Source organism: Plasmodium vinckei (genome assembly GCF_900681995.1).
Source record: "Plasmodium vinckei vinckei genome assembly, chromosome: PVVCY_12".
NCBI classification, from domain to species: domain Eukaryota; phylum Apicomplexa; class Aconoidasida; order Haemosporida; family Plasmodiidae; genus Plasmodium; species Plasmodium vinckei.
This window is the reverse complement of record NC_051304.1, coordinates 1,426,677-1,447,409: the sequence shown is the minus strand read 5'-3', so window position 1 is coordinate 1,447,409 and position 20,733 is coordinate 1,426,677. Positions and strand designations below refer to the sequence as shown.

The 20,733-nt window shown below is 22.2% G+C and overlaps 4 protein-coding genes across 4 annotated transcripts; 2 read left to right on the top strand and 2 right to left on the bottom strand.

Annotated features, from left to right (window-relative positions):
- Positions 1-999: 999 nt before the first annotated feature.
- Positions 1,000-4,380, bottom strand: PVVCY_1203950 (karyopherin beta, putative; the record flags this gene model as incomplete). The annotated part of the gene is made up of 1 exon (XM_008625404.1): positions 1,000-4,380. The coding sequence occupies one exon, from the start codon at positions 4,378-4,380 to the stop codon at positions 1,000-1,002; it is 3,381 nt and encodes a 1,126-aa protein (XP_008623626.1).
- Positions 4,381-8,010: 3,630 nt separating this feature from the next.
- Positions 8,011-9,029, top strand: PVVCY_1203940 (conserved Plasmodium protein, unknown function; the record flags this gene model as incomplete). The annotated part of the gene is made up of 3 exons (XM_008625403.1): positions 8,011-8,030; positions 8,237-8,474; positions 8,589-9,029. The coding sequence occupies 3 exons, from the start codon at positions 8,011-8,013 to the stop codon at positions 9,027-9,029; spliced, it is 699 nt and encodes a 232-aa protein (XP_008623625.1).
- A 997-nt stretch (positions 9,030-10,026) lies between these two features.
- Positions 10,027-12,156, bottom strand: PVVCY_1203930 (transporter, putative; the record flags this gene model as incomplete). Its single annotated transcript, XM_008625402.1, has 1 exon — positions 10,027-12,156. One exon carries the CDS (start codon positions 12,154-12,156, stop codon positions 10,027-10,029), a length of 2,130 nt encoding a protein of 709 aa, XP_008623624.1.
- Positions 12,157-15,859: 3,703 nt separating this feature from the next.
- Positions 15,860-19,981, top strand: PVVCY_1203920 (conserved Plasmodium protein, unknown function; the record flags this gene model as incomplete). The annotated part of the gene is made up of 2 exons (XM_008625401.2): positions 15,860-16,062; positions 16,342-19,981. 2 exons carry the CDS (start codon positions 15,860-15,862, stop codon positions 19,979-19,981), a joined length of 3,843 nt encoding a protein of 1,280 aa, XP_008623623.2.
- Positions 19,982-20,733: the final 752 nt, after the last annotated feature.

Sequence of the window (20,733 nt, the reverse complement as noted above, 5' to 3'; positions counted from 1 at the left end):
TATATTTGTTGTAATAAAAAGAAAATACTTACAACATTATTTTTTTATTAATAATTAAAGATGAACATGCGTTTTTAATTATACAATTTTTTCCGATGTTATAATGGAACAACTATACAACTCACGTCGCAAAAAAAAAAAAAATAAAAAAAAAATAGTTATATAAAACTATTTATAATTACTAAGATTAATGATTTTATTTAATACATGTATAATATAAATTTAATATGATATATGCAAAAGTAAATAAATAATAATAAATCTTCACAAAATTAAAATGTGTATATAATAGATCAATATTAAGTTTTAAATACTACGCATTTTTTGCATATAAATGATATGCAACATGTGTATACATATACATACATAATATATATGTACTTACATAAATTAGAACATTTTATTTTAGTGATATAAATATGGAATATATATATATATATATATATATGAAAAGAAAAAGAAAAAAATGAAGGGAAAGAAATACAACAATATTCATGATTAAACTACATATTTAATGAATAAATAAAAAAATTGTAATAAAATGCATATAATGCATAAATGTGCTCATAAGTATGTTTTTAAAAGGATACATGGGTATGCATAAAAATTTACATTTTATTATTCTTTACTTTTATTCTCACAATTATGTATTTATATAATGTATACTGTATGTGGCCCAATACAAAGGGTAGGGGGCACGTATAACTCACCTTCCTACACACCCAATTATTTATATATACAGGAATATCCATCCATACGTACACGCACAATACTTAAAGTCAATACAATACCAACTTTTGTACTTCTTTTAAAATGACAATTTTTCACACTGATTTGATTGTATGAATATATATAATTAATTTTTTTTTATTTTTATAATTTTTACAATTTTAATACAATTTATTAAAATTAAAAATGTTATACAATAATTTTTTTTATGATATATAAGTCTGCATGGTGTTTAATGTTGGCTAGCACTTCCCGATCTTTAAAAGAACGTTACTTTCTAGAGGCATTCATAATGTGATTTAATTTTTTAGATTGTTTGTTGGTGAGAGATGAGGAAGCCAAGTTGCTCAAATAAGATTGGTCTAAAGAACTTATTAAGGATACTATTTTTTTGTTACAATCTGAATCAGAAAAATCTGTTTCATATACTGATAAGAATATTTCTATAATTTTTCCAATATTTGAATTATCTTTTCCGAATAAAAGTGGGTGATTTTGTGAAACAAGATCGATTAAGTTTTTGTGTACTCGTCTTCCTTCTGATTCATCTTCTTTAATTGGTAAATTATTCAACCATAATTTAATTAATTCTTCTGCATTATTGAATTTGGATGTATGCATTAAGACAATATCTCCTAATGCAGCTACAGCATTATCAATAGCAGATATGTATTCCTTGGGTTTTTTAGATGGACCAGATTGATGTAATAATTTTAATAAATATTCTACAGCCAAATTTGCATATTTACCAAAGGCTTCTATTTTATTTGCTTGTATAACACCATAACATGCTGCTTGTTTAACTTTATGATCAGAGTGGTTAATATTTAATAATAATGGGTTCATAAAATATTCCCATAAGCAAACACTATTATCTTGTAAAAATTCTAATAAGTCATCACAAACATATAAAGCTAATGCAATATCTTCTGCATGTGGTGAGTTTAAATAATTATTTATAAATGTAATACATATATCACAACATGTACTTAAGAATTGATTTGTGTGGTGTTTTATTAATACTCCCAATATATCTAATAAGTTGGTTCTATATGTTTGTTCTAACTCTTCTTCTCTATCTATAATTAATAATTCGTCATCATCGACATCTTCATTATTTTTTTTTTGATTATAAATAACTCTTCTATCAGTTGAGTATTGTAATAATTTAAATATTTCATTGAAAAACATTTTTAATGTATTGTTAGGTAATATATTAGCACCGGCTTTTTGTAAGCACATGTATAAACCATTAGATTCAATAATCATTATATCTAATACATATTCATAATTGTCATCTAATTTTGTATCTGATAAACTTTTTAATACTTTCTCAGCAGATGTTGTAAGTATAGCTAATAGCATAGATTTATTATTATCTGTTTGCTCTGATATTATTCTTGCTGCTTCAATTAATTCACTAACAGCTGATAATGCTTTCTGTTTTATTTCATCTGATAATTCGTAATTAAGCATAGGTAATATAGCACTAGCTGTAGCTTCTATATATTCTTTATAATTTTCTTTTAATACTTCTATAATAATAATTAATAAATCAAGTGCCTTTTCTTGATCTTCTAATAATGAAGTTTTTAATCCTACATATTGTCCATTAGAAACCATAGTAATAGTTAAATCGTCATCGTCATCAACTAAAGGTTTTGGTGATATAGAAAGAAGAGATAATATAGTTGGTACTATACTGCTAAGATATGGATAAAAATCATTTCCTAAGGCACGACATATACGACCAATTGCCTCTTGTATATATTCTTTTACTGTATCATCAGGATCCATTTTTGTGCTACTTATTTGTAATAATGCACTCATACATTCTTTTGCATCTTCAATAAATATTTCTTTACCGACAGATAAACCTATTATTGATATACATTCAATTGCTTTACCTCTGCATGTTCTTTCTTCCTCTGATACGGCTTTTTGTATTATTTCCTTCATTAAAGGTACAACAGTAGGGTAGTATTTTAAGAAATCTTCTTCTATGACACCAGCAATAACTGCTATAGCTGTGACTGCTTGCTCACGAACTAATAAATAATTTGTAGTGTTCAATTTTTGTAAAAGGATTTCTATAATCATGTCAGAAAATGGTAATAATGCACTTTTTTCTAATTCTTCTGCAAAATTTACGAATGCTGCTGTTGCATGAGATTGTACTCTTAAGTGAACGTCATTCATAGTTGAAATTAATGAAGTAATAATTTGTCTTGGATATTCTTTTTGGACATATGGTTGATGATCTAAAGATATTTGACCAATTGCTTGACATGCAGCATATCTAACTCTGACATCTTGATCTAATAAAACTTGTAATAACATTTTGATAACATTTTCTAATTGTTCTTCTATTTCATCTTCTGGTAAATACTCAATAGTTTGTGCTATAGCCATTATTGCAACATATTTATGTTCCCATGTGTTTTTCATTAAATATTCAGATACTTTATTATATAATATATGAATAAATTCAGAATCATCTGATAATTCACTATATGCCTTACCAACTCTATCTAATGATTCCTCACCTATATCATATAATTCTTGATTTTCATCTTTACTTTCTTTTAGTGAGTTCATCCATTCATTAAAACAATCGTTGTTAATATCAAGCATAAATAATAATGATACATTAATAATTTTATCTAAAAAACGAGGAACCGATAAAGCTGTTTTGGGCCTTCTTTCTGGTATAGTTATAAGTGCTTCAATACTTAAAGATTTTAAACTGTTATCAAACTCGTAGTTTAATTCATTCTCATTTTTCATACATATATCAAATAAGATGTCACATAAATTTGAAATATATTTAGAAAAAAATTTTGCATTATAATCTATCATTTTTCCTATTGATTGCAAGACTTTTTCACATTCATCTAAAACAGCAACATCAGATACACTATTCTTAACCATTAAACTTAGAGATTGTAAAATTAAAGGAATACATGGTTGTACGCATTTAATTAATGGGGAATTGTTATCTTCTACTATACATGAAATTAAATTAATACATTCACTTCTAACTTGTACACTTGGTGAATTTAGCCCTTTCATACAAATTGATGATATCATTTCATTTTTACCATGCAATTCATCAGGTATACAATTTAATATACCTCCTAAAATTTTATACCCACTTATTAATACGTCATTATTGTTATTTGAGTTACAGAATTCAAAAGTAACAGATAATAATTCTGGCCATTCATTATTTATAAGCAATTTTGATGAAAGATCTATTATATTACTACACAAATTACTTCTCACCATTTTGTCAGTTTCAATACCTATATTACTAATAAGTTCAGACTTAACTATATTTTTTAAATTGTTAGATAATAAATCCCAATAATTTTCTTCTTCACCATTTAAGATTGAATTATCATCGACTTTATCTTTATCCATTATATCACCAGTTGGAGATTTTATATATCCTCGAAATAAATTACGTACTAATATTGCACATTGTAATCTTACTTGGCTGTTTTTGTGGCTTTTTAATAATTTCAATATTGATAATACTGTATTATTTAAATCATTCTTTTTGTAATAGTTTAGGGTATTTTCGCATTCAGTTCGTATACGGCTATCAGGGTTACTTAACCCTTCAATAATCTCCACAATTTTTTCCATCTTGCCAGTTTTCTTTAAGAGATAGTTACAAATGTGAGAAGGAGAGGGGAGTAGAAAGAGAGAGAAAGAGAAAGAAAAGAGAGGTTTATATCAACCTGCAGCTTCGTAAGGTTAGTGTGTGCGTCGAATATTTATACAATATTGCTTTGTATATGGTCATATGGTGATACATCGAATATGCATATGTGCGCATCAATCCGACAGCACTATATTTTTATTCTTCAGCTTTGGAAAATATTTTTCCTTGTTTGTTTTCATAAAATGATTTCTATTTTTATTACAATTTTATTTTTTTTCCTATGTTGTAATGATATGATTCTATATCTAGCGACATATGCTTGCGGATACTTCTAAATAATTTTTTCTTTGGCAAATATTATACTGTATAATATAATGTGGAGCTATAAAGCTATCTATCCCTTCTCTTCAATGCTTATCTCTTTATTACAAAAAGATATTCATGCATATATGCATACCAAATAATGTTATTCTTTAATTATGAACAAACATGTATTTTGCATTGCATAATATTCCCAAATTATATATATATATATTTTTTTTTATTTTATTTTTTTTAAAAGAGAAAAAATATTATGAAAAATAAACAAAAAATATATATTATTATATATAGTTAAAATGGGAAATAAGAAAGAATAAAAAAAAAAAATATATTTTTTTTTTCTTTCTTTATATAAATGAAAATATGTAAGTAGAATATATTTAACAAGCACAATTATAGAAATTATAAAAATTAAATGCAAGGGAATTTATGGATGTAAAAATATAAAAAATATATAAATATAAAAAAATGTAAATATCCAAAAATACAAAAGATAGAAATGTAATTTATATATACAAAAATAAAATATAATAATGATGCATATATTTTTTATATTTATATAAAATTATGTAAAATAAGAATAAAATATTGATAATTATATATAAGCATATATAATTAATATATTATTTGCATATGTAAAAAATATCTACATATTATATTATATAATAAAAATAAATAATTAATTAAAGGGGTATATGCTATTATTATAACTAAATAAAATAAACGGTGTCAGAAAAAAATAAAAAAACACAGATAAAAGCACATTCTACGTAACTATTGCATAAAAAAATAATATAATTAAAAAAAATTGGTAATAAATACCGCATACTTTTTCCATTGGGCTTGTTATATTTTTCGGTTCCTATACATTTCTCTTCTATAAAAAATATTTTTCTTTTATTTCCATCGCTTATTATATATGTACATACTATTTAGAGTATATATAATATACATATATAATTATATATATACTATATATAAAACATGCATACAAATACATATATTTTTTTAATACGTATTCGAATAAAGGCACTATAAAATGATTTCATATATGTACATTAAAATGAGCCAAATGGGTGTACCACCCCATTAAAAAAATATAGTAATATTCATGTTATTATTTTTTTTTAATATCAAAATATTATATGTGCGTTATCCCCTTATCTTTTTGATTAATAAGCACGTAGAGAGGGCTGTTGCCTATAGTCAAATAAATTTAATATATTATTCAACAGCCTTATTGAAATTGTATTGGCTTAAATAAATAACTACTTTTAAATATTTATGTTACAAGTATTGTAATGCGCATAAATAATAAGCACCATTCCTATAATTAAATATATATATTATGTACATTTTTTATTATAATATATTAATTATGTTATAGCTTTTTTTATTTAATATAATTAATTGTTATTTTATTTATGAATTATTTATGTACAGTATTATGCATGTGATAATATTTTTTTTATTGTTTGTATTGCTTTTCCCCACAATCCCTTTATATTTAAATTGTATAATAAAATATATATATAGGATTAAGCTTTAATGGTATTATTAAAATATTAGGCAATAATTATATACAAATTATATATTGCTATTTTATACATATAATAAAATAAGTACAAAATTACGTACATTTATTTAAAATTATGCAGAGAAAATATATACTAGTTAAAATTTTTAAAACATGCTTAATATAAATAAAGGTATATTATGGGTAACATGTTTTTTCCTCAATTATTCATGTTTTATAAATTAAAAAAAATATATGTATTTTTATTTATTATTATTTTTATTTGGGGTATATATTTCAGTTATGCCTATATAACTATTAAAATTATTTTCTTTTTTATAAAAGATAATAATGATTGAATCATTATTTTTTGGGGGAGTATAGGAAAATCATTTTAACACGTCATACATACGAGCAATCATTCTCTATATATACTAATTAGGGATATGCATATTGGGGTATTAGTTCTAATGTTGTTTCTTTGAGTATATCATTTTAATATATTTAAAAAATTTTTAATGCTTTTTCGGTAAAATACATTTGAATAGTCTTATTTGGTGAGTTTACAAATATTATATTTGGCCATATAAGCATATGATCGTATAAAGGAATAGAACTTAATAATTATTTTATTTTTTTATATATTAATATAATATTTCAAAAGATTAAACAACGGTTTAAAAAGTAAAAGAGAAAAATAAATATACAAATAAATGCGTTTTGGGCATTTATGGAAACTTTATTATCTATCCATATATTGCATACCATTATTGTATTGTCTATATGCTATTTTTCACTAATTGTAAATCCACAATTCAGCAAAAAACATATATACACACATACATATGAAGCATGTATATCCTTACAATGGAACGCAACCAACGGTAGTGTGTTTGTTCTCCTATCTATAATAGATTATATGGTTTGTATTTATTCAATAATACTTTTAGCAACGATTTACAACTTTATATGATTAAGAAATGCATCATTATTATTTTTAACGGATAGCCATTGGCATATTTACTATGACCATTATCATGTAAAACTAATGCATAAATATTATCATGTTTTTCCAATTTTATTAATATTATATTTTTAGTGAACATAAATTAAAGACAAAAAATAATGGACATTATTTGTAATCATAAAAAAGAGAAATTTAAACTGGATAAGATAATATTCAGTAAAATTTTATATAAATATAATAACTATTAATATGTGCATGTATCATAAATGTGGTAAAAAATAAAAGTACAAATACCCCCATTAACTTTAGATTACTACTTAGGATAATGGGCAATATATAAAATACTGTAAAAAAGGGGGAAATTAATATGGATAAAATTTTTTATTTATTTTTTTTATAATTCTTAGTATATTTTCTTTATATTTTTAAAAATTTTTTTAAATTTATTTTACTGAATTGCTTTGGATTATTGTTTTATTTTTCTTTTTAATTCATTTCTTAAAAAATCAAAAATAAACATCGAAATGCACGAACATAATATTTTAAATCCCTTACAGCTAATTTCCAGAAATATATAATGCAACTGATTTTTAGTTAAATGAAAATAAACATAAAATGTTTTCCAAAATAGAATCATGATGAAATATATATACTTTTATGAAAAAAAATATTAAAACTTAAAATAAATATTTTTAATAATATTTCCCCTTACCAACTTAGACTTTTTTTTTTATAATATATCATAAATGAAAAAGAAAATTTTATTTGGTCTATATAGGATATGTTTTCAAAAATAGTTTTGCTACAATGAAGAAACAGTTTATGAGGTAAAAATTAAATTCTGATAAAAGAAAAGAAAAATAAATAAGGAACATAAAAATGCATTATATAATTGGAATATGCATATAAACATACATATCAGCCTTGATCTCATTTTTGTGATGAAATATTTTTTAACTTTTTTTAATAATTACAATTTCTAGTGTTCTGAAATTAACCAAATAATTAAATTTCTTTTCTTGTTTATTTACAGAGCATATTCATATATCAACGTTGATTTTAATAAAATATCATCGATAGCAAGCTTACTATGTTTAATTGACTGTGTTTTGATACCCGTCCTTACAATTTTATTGTCACTATTTAGTCTTATAAAGCATTATTTTATTAGCAGTAATGGTCTTAATGCTTTAAATTTCGAAGGTAGTGTCCATGGAAATGCTCCCATAGATCATCATGGCCATGATTCATGGCACATATTTATGGAAAAGGTAAATTAACATATACATTATTTTATGTCTACCTTTTTATTCTTTTTTATTTATATTTTTGAATAATCATATGGACATAATAAGCTCATACTTTATTTATTATTCAATTTTTAGATAGCATTATTTTTTATGATGCCAATAATTACCATAACCACCGTTGTTAACTTTTACAAATTAAGAAATGTCCCTTTACTTATGTCTGCCTTAACCGGAATGACATTATTTATAATATCTCATGCTCATATTGAATTTAGTAATGATAGTATAAATGATATTATTGAAGTTTTGCATATACCTTTGGCATTGTTAGGGGCTGCATTTTTATTAAGTACAAACTATGCATCCCATAAACTTTTAAAAGAAAAAAACCTAGATCATTGTTGTAAATATGATCATATAAAATGTTATCAAAATACCCATCACCATTGCAACCACCATCATAATCACCATCATGGTACTGATAATAATCATAGCCATTTAACAGTTAATAAAAATATATTAAACAACTTTGAAAAACCTTTAGACGACAACACCGACTTATTATCTTATTTGTAGTTACATTTTTTTTTATAAAGAAAAATTATTAATTTGTGAAAATGTGTATAAATGCTCATATTTTTATGCACATTAATTTTTATTGTTATATTTTTATGCACATTAATTTTTATTGTTATGTTTTTATGAACATACTATAAAGATTTGTTGTTTTATATGTGATAATTATATGAATAAAAATATAACCTTTTTTCTGTACCTAACCGAAATTGTTCATATTAATATGTTATAACAATTTTTCAAACCAAATTGTAAATACCCCATAGATAAATTCTATTTATGGGGATAATATACAGCCTATATGCTGTAGGTTTATTTGTATAATAATTTATATTTATATAAGTTTTATAAAAAGAACTGCAACTAGTTTCATTCATCGCATTTCGTGAGGATGGTTACTCAACTTATATCATTGAAATTAATAAGGATATTGAAAAAAACAAAAAAAATGAAAATAGCAAAAAAATAAATATAATGCGCATGAATTTAAATATAGAAAAATAATACATATACATACAACACAATATATTTATTACTAAATTTTCGAGAATATTTAAAATTAAAAATAAAATTATTTAAAAAATATATTAAGCATAATAATAAATAAAATGGACACCGCTTCTCGTCACATTATTTCATGAATTGTAAATGTAATATATATGCATCATATATAATAATGTAATTTAGGTCAAAATTTAAAGATTAGGAAAATGTAAAAAAAAATTAATAACAAAGAAATTTATGGAAACGAAGAAATAATAAAATGATAAATAATATATATATATATATTTCATCATTGACGCAAGAATATATCAACGCAACGTAAGTCGGAAATCACCTATGATCAAGGCATGCGCATACAAAAAAATGAATATAATAAATGAATGAATAAATGAATGAATATAATAATAGTGGACAATAAACTTGTGATATAATGGGTAATAAAAAAATGCTAAATTACAAAACATTATGCACATAGGTATTAGTGAGGAATACACTAACTAACTTCTTTGTAATATGTTTTTGTAATTGGCATGTTAAAAAAATATACGATGAATATTAAATAAACTATCGAACATAATAATATAAACATAACGTATAAACCATTAGGTGCATATTGTAGAAAATCAAATAAGGTTAGTAAAAAGTTTGCAACAATAATAGAAATAACAAGTACAAAAACAAGAAGTTTAAATGGTCCTTTTATAGCAAACTTCCCCAAAACATTTTTATGTGTAGAGAATCTGTATAATGGTATAATTGCTAATGGAAGTAACAAAATTTGAACAACATTTATAAAATTTGATAACTGGTCAATAGTATACTTATCATATGATACAAATGCATATAGCATTATAAAAAGAATTATTCTGGAAAATACAACTCGAAAAAATGGATTAACATTTTTATTTAGAAATCCTTCAAAAACTGATTTTGATGCATACTCACACATAAAGCTTGCATTGTTTCCACTACTTAATAAACCAAATGACCATATATACATCGATGTTTTCCCAAAATATTTTTGCATAACATCATATGCATTGAAAAGATTATAATCAGATCTCCTATCATCACCACTAAGGTTTACTTCAGCAAATGTTAAAACAATTATACAATTTGTAATACATGATACAAGTAAAGATCCTCCTGACTCGATTATTCCCAACTTGTTATACCTTTTTACCATTCTATCATTATACATTATTGGTTTTTTTTTTGAAGTCAAATTTGAGTGCAAGTAAAATATATGTGCTGATATTACACTACCTAATAATCCCATTGTATCTAACAGTTTTCCTTTTGGGATTCTAGGAAATATTATACTTGAAGCTACTTCTTGAAAATTTATTGGTGTCATAAAAACATTAAACATAAAGCAACAAACTAATATACCGATAAGTAAACTTAATATCTTTTCTAGTAAATCTATACTCTTATTTTCTAAAAAACTGTATGCAAATGCTTCTATTAGTGTATAAAGAATTGCTATTTTAACAGGTACTCCCAAAATCAAATTAATAGCCACAAATACACCTATAATAGCTTGCATATGTGCTCCCCATATAGCTAGTTGCACACATCCATATAAAAAATATGAAAATTTTGTACTAAATTCTTTTCGGCATAATGCTGCTAAGTCCAAACCTGTTATGTGTCCCAATTTCATTGATAAAGTGTGAAAAATAAAACCAAGTATATGCCCATATACCAATACCCACAATAATCTATATCCCGTATAATCTTTTATTGGACTATCTATGCTATTAAACTCATCAGATCTTATTAAACCGACATTTAAGTTCCCACATATATTACCAGGGTCTAAATAAGCAATAGCAACAATCCATCCGGGACCAAAATAATTAAAATACATTTTTAATTTCTTCATAAAAGATAATCCACCTTGTTCCCCATTATCGACTTCTTCGGCATTATTATCCATATAAAAGGAGCTATCAAAAGATCCGTTACCTAATTCTAACATTTCCTCAGGTACATGTTTATTATTTATATTATTTATATAATTTTTATTATTATTGTTTTTTATAACATCTCTAAAATTTATATCAAAAGTATTTACAAGTCCTGACTCATTATAGCCTTTACCATCACAATATGCAGTAGATTGATTCGAAGTTAATTTTTTAATATATGTATTTATATCAGAATTGCTTCCTGTTTTATCAAGGTTCTTAGTCACATTATTATTATTTATATAATTTATAATATCACTACTATGAAGATTATTATTGCCATTGTAAAAATTATTATTACCCATACTATACATCTCTATTTCCATATCCATATCATTTTTATTACTATATTCATAGTTAGTTCTTGAAATCATTTCATTTGAATTTACACTATCTTCATATGCATGTTTTCTATTTCCTAAAATTGGATCTTTAACATCTTCTCTTTCTGAACGATATATATACGATTTCTCATTTTTATAACCTTTATATCCATTTTTATCATTATTTATATTTTCAATATGAAAATTATTAATATAACTATTTCTATTTATATTATCATGTTCTCGATCATTATTAATATCACATGTATCATTACCATCTTTTCGTGACTGGTTCATTGTTCTTCTCATCGACTTATCTTGATGCATCTTTGCGATGATATATTTGGTGGTCGAATTTGTTTAGTTTTTTGTATGATAACAATACTAGAAATACGACCCCACCATGTAATTTATTTATATGTAACTAATTTGTATTTCAACTTACTAGTTAATGTATATCTACGCACCAATGTTGTTGCGATATACTCTATTAGTTGTTCGTCTAACGTTGTTTATATTGAATCTTACTTAAAAATATGTTTTTTTCATTCAAGTGTACTTATAATATCATATACATAAAATTCTAAAGCTAACATATATGTATGCGCTTGGTTAATCATATAACAAATATTCATGCATATATAATAGTACACATATGCATAATTAATTAATTATTGAACTTAAACTTCAAATTAGTTACTATTTGAAAATATATATATCGAACATTTCATTAAAAGAAAAAAAATGCTAATTAAATAATAAAAATAAGAATGCAGAATTGCAAAAATGGAAAATAGTAAATCGCAAGGCATATATAAGCATATATGCAAACCAGCCCATATATAATATAGTCAGTTTAAGCGAAACTTTTATCCAATTAATTTAAAAGGGAAAAATATAAAAAAAAAAAGGATATATACATACGCATATATATTATTTATAAATCCATTTTGTTCACTTCATTTATATAGTTAATTGGGGTTATATTATTGAATACTATGTTGTAATAAACACATAAAATTGAAATTACAAAATATATATACATACTAATATCATAAAATATAACACAAAATTAAAAAAACAATGTTATAAAAAATCGTATATTATAAATATATATACATTCCTAAATATAATAATAAATAGTATTATATATGTAATCAATACAACATTAAAAAATATGTATATATAAAGGAACCTACAAATATACAAACACTTATAACCATATATATATAGTATGGGCTAGCTCACGTTGCTTGGGTTTTCAATGTGCCTAACTCTTTTTATATTATATACATACGATATACTATATAATGTATATTAGAAAACATAAATTCATTTTAAAATCAAAATATAAAATTTAAAATAGGGAATAATAAAAAATATAAATATGTATAAAAATAAAAATATATACTAACAATAAAAGAATATCATAATAATATATAAAATTGTATCTATAACAATTATACAATAATAACAATATAATTATAAAAAAAAGTTTAAATCTACATATATATATCTATAAATTATAAAAATGTTCTATGCCAAAATGCCATAAAAATAAACTAAGTTTTGTAATTAATTTTATTATCAAAAAATTAATATGAAAAAAAATATATTAGTTATATATTGAGAACACAACAAAATATTATACTATATAAAATGTGCTATCCTAATATTGTACATACGATAGTGTTTTTTTGTTTATATATATTTTTGTCATATTATTGTAATTATTAATTCAACGAATTTGGGGGTTGAGTATAAAATAATTATATAAATATAAATAAAATTAGATTTCTTTTATTTAATTATATAAAAAAAATATTTAAGTATAAATAAATATAGAAACTTAACATCTTTCTTTATAAAAAGTATTCTATTAAAATAATGAAATATAAGTAACCATTCAAATTTTAAATCAAAATAGTGTTTATATGAAACATAAAAAACTATCACCGTGCAATAATTCATTCTGTTCTAGGTACAATTACGCATACTATAAAAAATATATAAACGATTTAAATACAGGAAATAGAATGCAATTATTTTTATTATTATTAATATTATTTTTTATTTGTGCATATATAATATATTAATAATAATATATTGAGGATATAAGATAAATTAAAAAAAAATAATATATATGTAAAATAATGAACTTGAATTTAATAATAATTCTCTTTTAACATATTTAATATTACATAAGCTATATAATTATTTTTTTATTATATAGTTTATATAATTTAATAAACAAACAAATATATATATTTTTTATGTTTATTTTTACAAAATGTTATTCTTATAAAATATTATAAAAGCACAAATTTACAATACTTTTATTGGCTTAAATAATTATTATGCAAGTGTATCTTACATAGGCGTATACTATTTATGTACATGTAAATTAAATTATTACGCAAATGCAATTTTTTGTTTTTTACCAATAATGGTCATATCTTTAATAATATGCCAAAAAATTATATAAAAATAGTAAAATAATAACATTATAGATATAATAAAGGTATAAATTTTTTTTTTAAATAAATAAAGTGATAAACAACTACCTTTAAGCATTTTTTATAAAAAAATATATGTCATCCTTATTTTTAAAATGTCTATATAATATATGCTTTAACATTTTCATTATAAATTCCATGGCGTCATCCATTTGTATAAATATAAAACTATAAATATGTAAACACAAAAGTATATTCTATTTAAGTATATGAATACGTAGGCAAACCAATGTTACTTATATTATTATTACATTATGAAAAGATTTAACAAACTGCCTATTAATTACATATATTTGTTCACCTATATAAAATTAAATCCCATATTTCAATAATTATACTCTTCGCTCCTTTATGTTGATATAATTTGCATATATATATTGTTGGTACTTTGAATGCGATATCATTCTTTAGAATGTTATAAGTTTTAGGAATAACATATATACCCTTAAATACTTACATAAAATAGTCTTTATAGAAAAATGTATAATTAAAGAAAATAAAAAAAATATATAAAAACAAAAAATGATAGATATGCCAATAAGTGATATAATATCTACTATTTACGCATTTTTCTTTATATGTGTATTTTAATAATAATAAAACATTTTTTTCCATTGTATAAAAAATTGGTATAGCAAATATCATATAGGAAACATATTACTAAAAAGTATAATAAAATAAAAAAGCAATAATTATAGTGAAAATTATAACAACAATAATATTTTTATACTTTTTTTCTTCACACAAAGGTTTAATATTATTTTATGGAATTTTATAAAATATGTGCATATTTTACTTTTATGGTGAAAAAGTCTCTTTTGTGCTTGTTAAAATAAAAGACACATTCGAATTTATAAATAAATACCCTACTTAAATCTTTCTCCTACTTATTATATAATAAGCTTTAAAAAATATGATAATTATTTAATGAAATACAAAACATATATGTTATGTGCACATCAATGTTGAAAAATAAAAAAGTTACAATACTCAACGTAATAATAATTAGGTGATAAAAATCTCATGAAACCAATAAGGCATATTAAATTTATTTCACAGGACTAAAACTACTCACATTCATGTATAAATACATATATAGATATGTGAACAAAATAAAACAGCTGTGATAATACGAATAATTCCAAACCCTTTATTTTATATTATATTGGAAAATGATATATTATGTGTGGTAGCCTATTTCTTATAAAAGTATCCGTTTTTTCTAAAAAATTGCTTACATATTTCAATGACAAATTTTATTCTTTTTTTTGGAGGTATATAAATTTTGGGTATGAGAAAAAATAAATACATTTTAGTGATGTAAATATTATTGATTTATTCTTTTTCTTCAATTATATATATTGCATATTAATTTATATATTTATCCAATTATGTATAAAAATGTAGCTTTAAAAAAAAAAGAGAAAAGGAAATAAATCCTGGCATTTTTTTTATTCAAGTTATTGGTATTTTCCATAAATGTAAAAATAATCTATGGATAGATAATAATTAAAATGATTTTTAAGCCCTTATTTGATAAAGCAAAAATAGTCTGTAAAAAACAAAAAAATAATTTTTCAAAAAGTGTTGTTGTAAATAATCAACATGGGAATAAAAACTTTTCTTCTACAAATGATGAATGCATAAAAAACCCTTTAAAAAAAAAATATGGAAATGATAAATTTATACAGCTCAAGCACTCGGATAGTGCAACCACGTTAGTACAAAAAAATAATAATAAAACAAAAAATAGCATAATAAGCTTAATGTACATATGTCTGTCGCTACACACAATAAGTCTATATTGTGTCATATTTTATAATTGTTCATTCTACAACATCATTTCCCCTCTAATTTTTATGGGGAAAAGTAAAAGATCATATTGGGATAGCCATGATCTGCATAATGCTATATCAATTTAGTCTATATATATAATCCTCCTCTTTTTTGGCTGTATTTTTCTTTAATTAAACATAATTTTTTTTTTTCATCATAGGTTTGAGAAAAATGGGATACTAAGAGCAACCAATTGGCCTAAGAAAAAAGCATCAAAAAAAAAGAATGAGCTTCATATTTTATTAACTAATAAAAAGACAAAAACAGTAAACTATCATGAATTAAATGTTGTAATAACAAAAAAAATAAATAATATGGAAAATATTAATGAAGTATATAAATATATTTATTACAATAAAGACATATTAGTACCTATAAATTATGTGGTATGTATTTATAAAATATACAAATTAATAAAAGAAAAGGATTATAAAATTAAGAACTACTCATATTATATTAATAATAATCTAATGAAATTAAATATTGACGAGTTTAATAAAATTATGAATTTAACTGAAGCTAATGAATATAGTGATTTGTGCAATAACATTTTAAGAAGGAATATAAAAAAATGCCAAAATGACTCACAAAATTTAAATGAAGAAAATAAATTAGCTAAACAAAATAATTCAATCGAAATAACTATTAATGATGCCAAAAATAACTACAACTCATGCTATACTAATCAGTATAGTACTAATGGTTTTGCCCTCGATTATAAAAATGATATTATTCAATATATTTTAGAAAAAATAAATAAGAATTATTTTATAAAAAAATTAACATATAGACATTTAACAAATTTATTATATTCGTTAATAAACATAAAATATTATAACATACCAACTTATTTAATATATATAAAACATATAAATAATATGTATATATATTTATCTTCCCAATCTATATCTAATATAACTTATTCCTATTCACAACTTTTTTATTTTTATTCTATTGATTTTACAAAATATTATGAAAATTATATATTTATATATTATACATTCTTAAATGAATATGAAGGCAAACATAATATACAAGATGATCCTATAAATTTAATGTTTTTGTTACTTAGTCGTTGTATGTCTAGTAAGATAGTAAAACATTTTAACACTATATACAACAATAAATATAATCTTGACTCCTTTTATCATGGATATTTGTCAAATTTAAAAGAACTCAATGAAAAAGAAAAAAAAATGAACTTCTTATTGATAAACGAAAAAGGATATGAAGATCAAAATATATCTGAGGACACAAGAAAAAAAAATAAAATATTTCAAGAGCTTTTTATATTTTTGTGGGCTATTTCAAAAATAAAAATAAACAACATATATATAGATCTATTACACCATTTAATATATACACATCGACTATATTTTTTGTTAAATTTGAATGAAAAAGACATTTGCAATTTGATTCAATCCCTTAATATATATTATCCAATTAAAAAATTAAGTCAAGTTTATAAAAGTAATTTGAATTATAAAATATCCATAACTAATGAAAATAATTTTTTTTCTTTTAATTATGATATATATCTTAAAAGTGCTTTACTATTAGCAATATACAATGTTAAAAATTTTAATTATCATCACTATTCTATTATACTTAAAAGTATACAAAGTATTCAAAGTTTTTTGCAAACATATAAAAATAAAGAAGAGATACATAATTATGATGGTGTAAATAAAAAATCATGTTTCCCTCAAGATAAAGAAATACAAGATCACGAAATTTCATATGAACCATTTCATAAAATTTATATTGATAATTATAAAAATTATTTAACCACTACAAAGATCATCGATTATAAAGATTGTACAAACAAAATAAATGATGAGAATGTGAAACAGATTGAATTAATTCTGAGTAAATTAACAAAATGTATAGTAAAAAAATTATCCAAAAAACTTAAAAATGAAAATAATAGCTTCACCCGTATTTTGAACTATTCAAATAAAAACTTATCATTTTTAAACTTGCAAAATATTTCTACTTATCTATATAGTTTAGCACATATATCTGATAAATATATAAATCCTGAATTAAAGACAAATTTGTATAATGTTATTATTAAAATTTTAGAAGACAAAATAAAATATATTTCTATTTTTGATAAAAAAGACATAAATTTAAAAAATATAGATGAATGTTTACAAAAACATTATGATAATTTAATCTGTTTAAGTAATATTAATTATTCTTTGAATAAAAATAATATAATAAATGAAAATATAATAATAAACTCATATTTATATCTTTACAAATTTTATGGTTTGTTTTTTAAAATGTATAAAAATGATAAGTCTATTTTAAATTTTTTAAATTATATTGACAAAATTAATGAAAGGATATTATCAATATATAACTGGACAATTTCACATACAAATATTTCCTTCACACCTTTACTCAATTTGACTAATTACAACTATTTATATATGTTGTATAAAATGAGTTCGTCTAATACTACCGAAGTAAATTCTCCATTTCTGAATGGTAATAATGGGGTAAATATTTTTATTTATTTAAAAAAAATGCTTTTACCCATAACCCTTTACAACTCTATAACTATAAACCAACTTCGATTAACTATAAAAATTTTAATTAATTATTATATGCTCACAAAAAAGGACAGAAATTCTAATAAACAGATTTACAATATGGAGGCATACCACGATGACATATTAACATGCATGTATAGTCTATCATTAATAATAACTAACTTATCAGATAATTTAAAAAATAAACAAGATAATATATCTATCATTAGTGATAAAATTCAAAGTTACGATCCTATGAAGTATATACAATTTTATATTGATGTGTCTACACAATTGTTGATATATTATTTTTATCAATTATATAGCACTAATGAAAATTCTATTAAAAAACATATTTTATCAGATACAAAAAATGAAGAAACCATCATGAAATTTTATACTTTTTATTTGTTCGTTAAACAAAATACAATAAATAACACTATTTTTAAGTATAATAGAGAATTTTTAGTTAAATTTTTAAATTTTAATAAAATCGATAAAACAGAATTCGAATATTTAGAGACATTTTTTTCCAACTACCCAAAGAGTTATGAAAAAGAACAAGAGCAAAATTTAAATGTGAATAAAATGGAAGATACTATGAAAAAGTGGGGAATATCCAATATGTATGGAATAAATAATTATAACTATATTGCACCCGAAAATTTGGGAATTTTTTATTTATTTCAAAAGGGTATAAATAAGAGCGAAATAAAGATGAATAGGCAAATCATAGCATTTTTTAAAAATAATAATATAGGTCTATCAGATATATTTCATAAAGAGTTTTGCGATTTCATAAAAATTATAGAACAAGAAATTATTTTAATATTCAAAAAAGTTCAAAGCTCAAAATCACATATAAAGCTGTATCAATATATTAAACATGTTTTAAGAAAAAAGGCAAAAGAAAATAATAATTTGGATAACACCAAAGGGGATTTGTTAGATGAAGACAACAATTTTAAGCATATAAAAAATGAATATATAATTAAAAAGGATAATTTTTTTTTTATTGTTGATATTTATGATGAGCACACAAATACAATATTTGAAATTAACGGAAACAGTCATTATACCAAACAATATATATCAACCATAATCCATGAAAATCCACGTTTTTTTTATAATTATAAATCTTACTATATTTTTAAACATTTGATATTAAGTAAATATTACAATATTGTGCATTTGCCATTACATGACACAAAGTTGTGCAAGCAAATTATTTCTGAATATTACAGGGGAAAAGACCTATAATTTTTAGTTATAAAAAAAAATAACCATGTATTTTTATGTTTATTTTTTTTACTTGTGTATGTAATATTAACCTTTGTGAAATTGATAATATTTGTAGAAAAAGATAAAATTGCTTTTGTCTTTCTTTCCTTATACACCTTATTTCATTTCTATCTCTTATTTTATTTTGTTTTCGTAATTAAATTTGTTATAAATAATATTTTTATACTATTTTTTTGTATTATTCCCTTATAACTGCAAACCTTTGAATAACAATACATATATATATCAATTTTTTTCCGTCTGAATTAATTTAACTTGTATTTTTACACTCTTTTCATCATTTTTTTCACATATACTCGAGAATACATTATTTTTGTATTCCCTATTCAATTAAAATATTAAATTAAAATAACTAAAACAAATACTAATATGTTGGTCTCTTAAAAATGAGAAAGATAAAATAGTATACAATATCAATTTTAACTCCTTTAATAGGATGATAAATCATTAGCTATTTATTATTTTTGTACAAGTGGGTGTGTTTGTGAAAATCCACATGCATATTTGTGGAAAGGCATAACATTGAATTGGGTTTTATATTTGGCTGCAGCAATTATTTCTACCACTAATAAATTAAAATAACAAAATTTAATGCTTTTATTCCAAAAAGGAGTTATATTTTTATATAATATATAATACTTTTTTGTGTATAATTTTTATTGAAAAAAGTTGTTACTTAAAAATGTTAAACAAAAAAAAGAAAAAAGTTG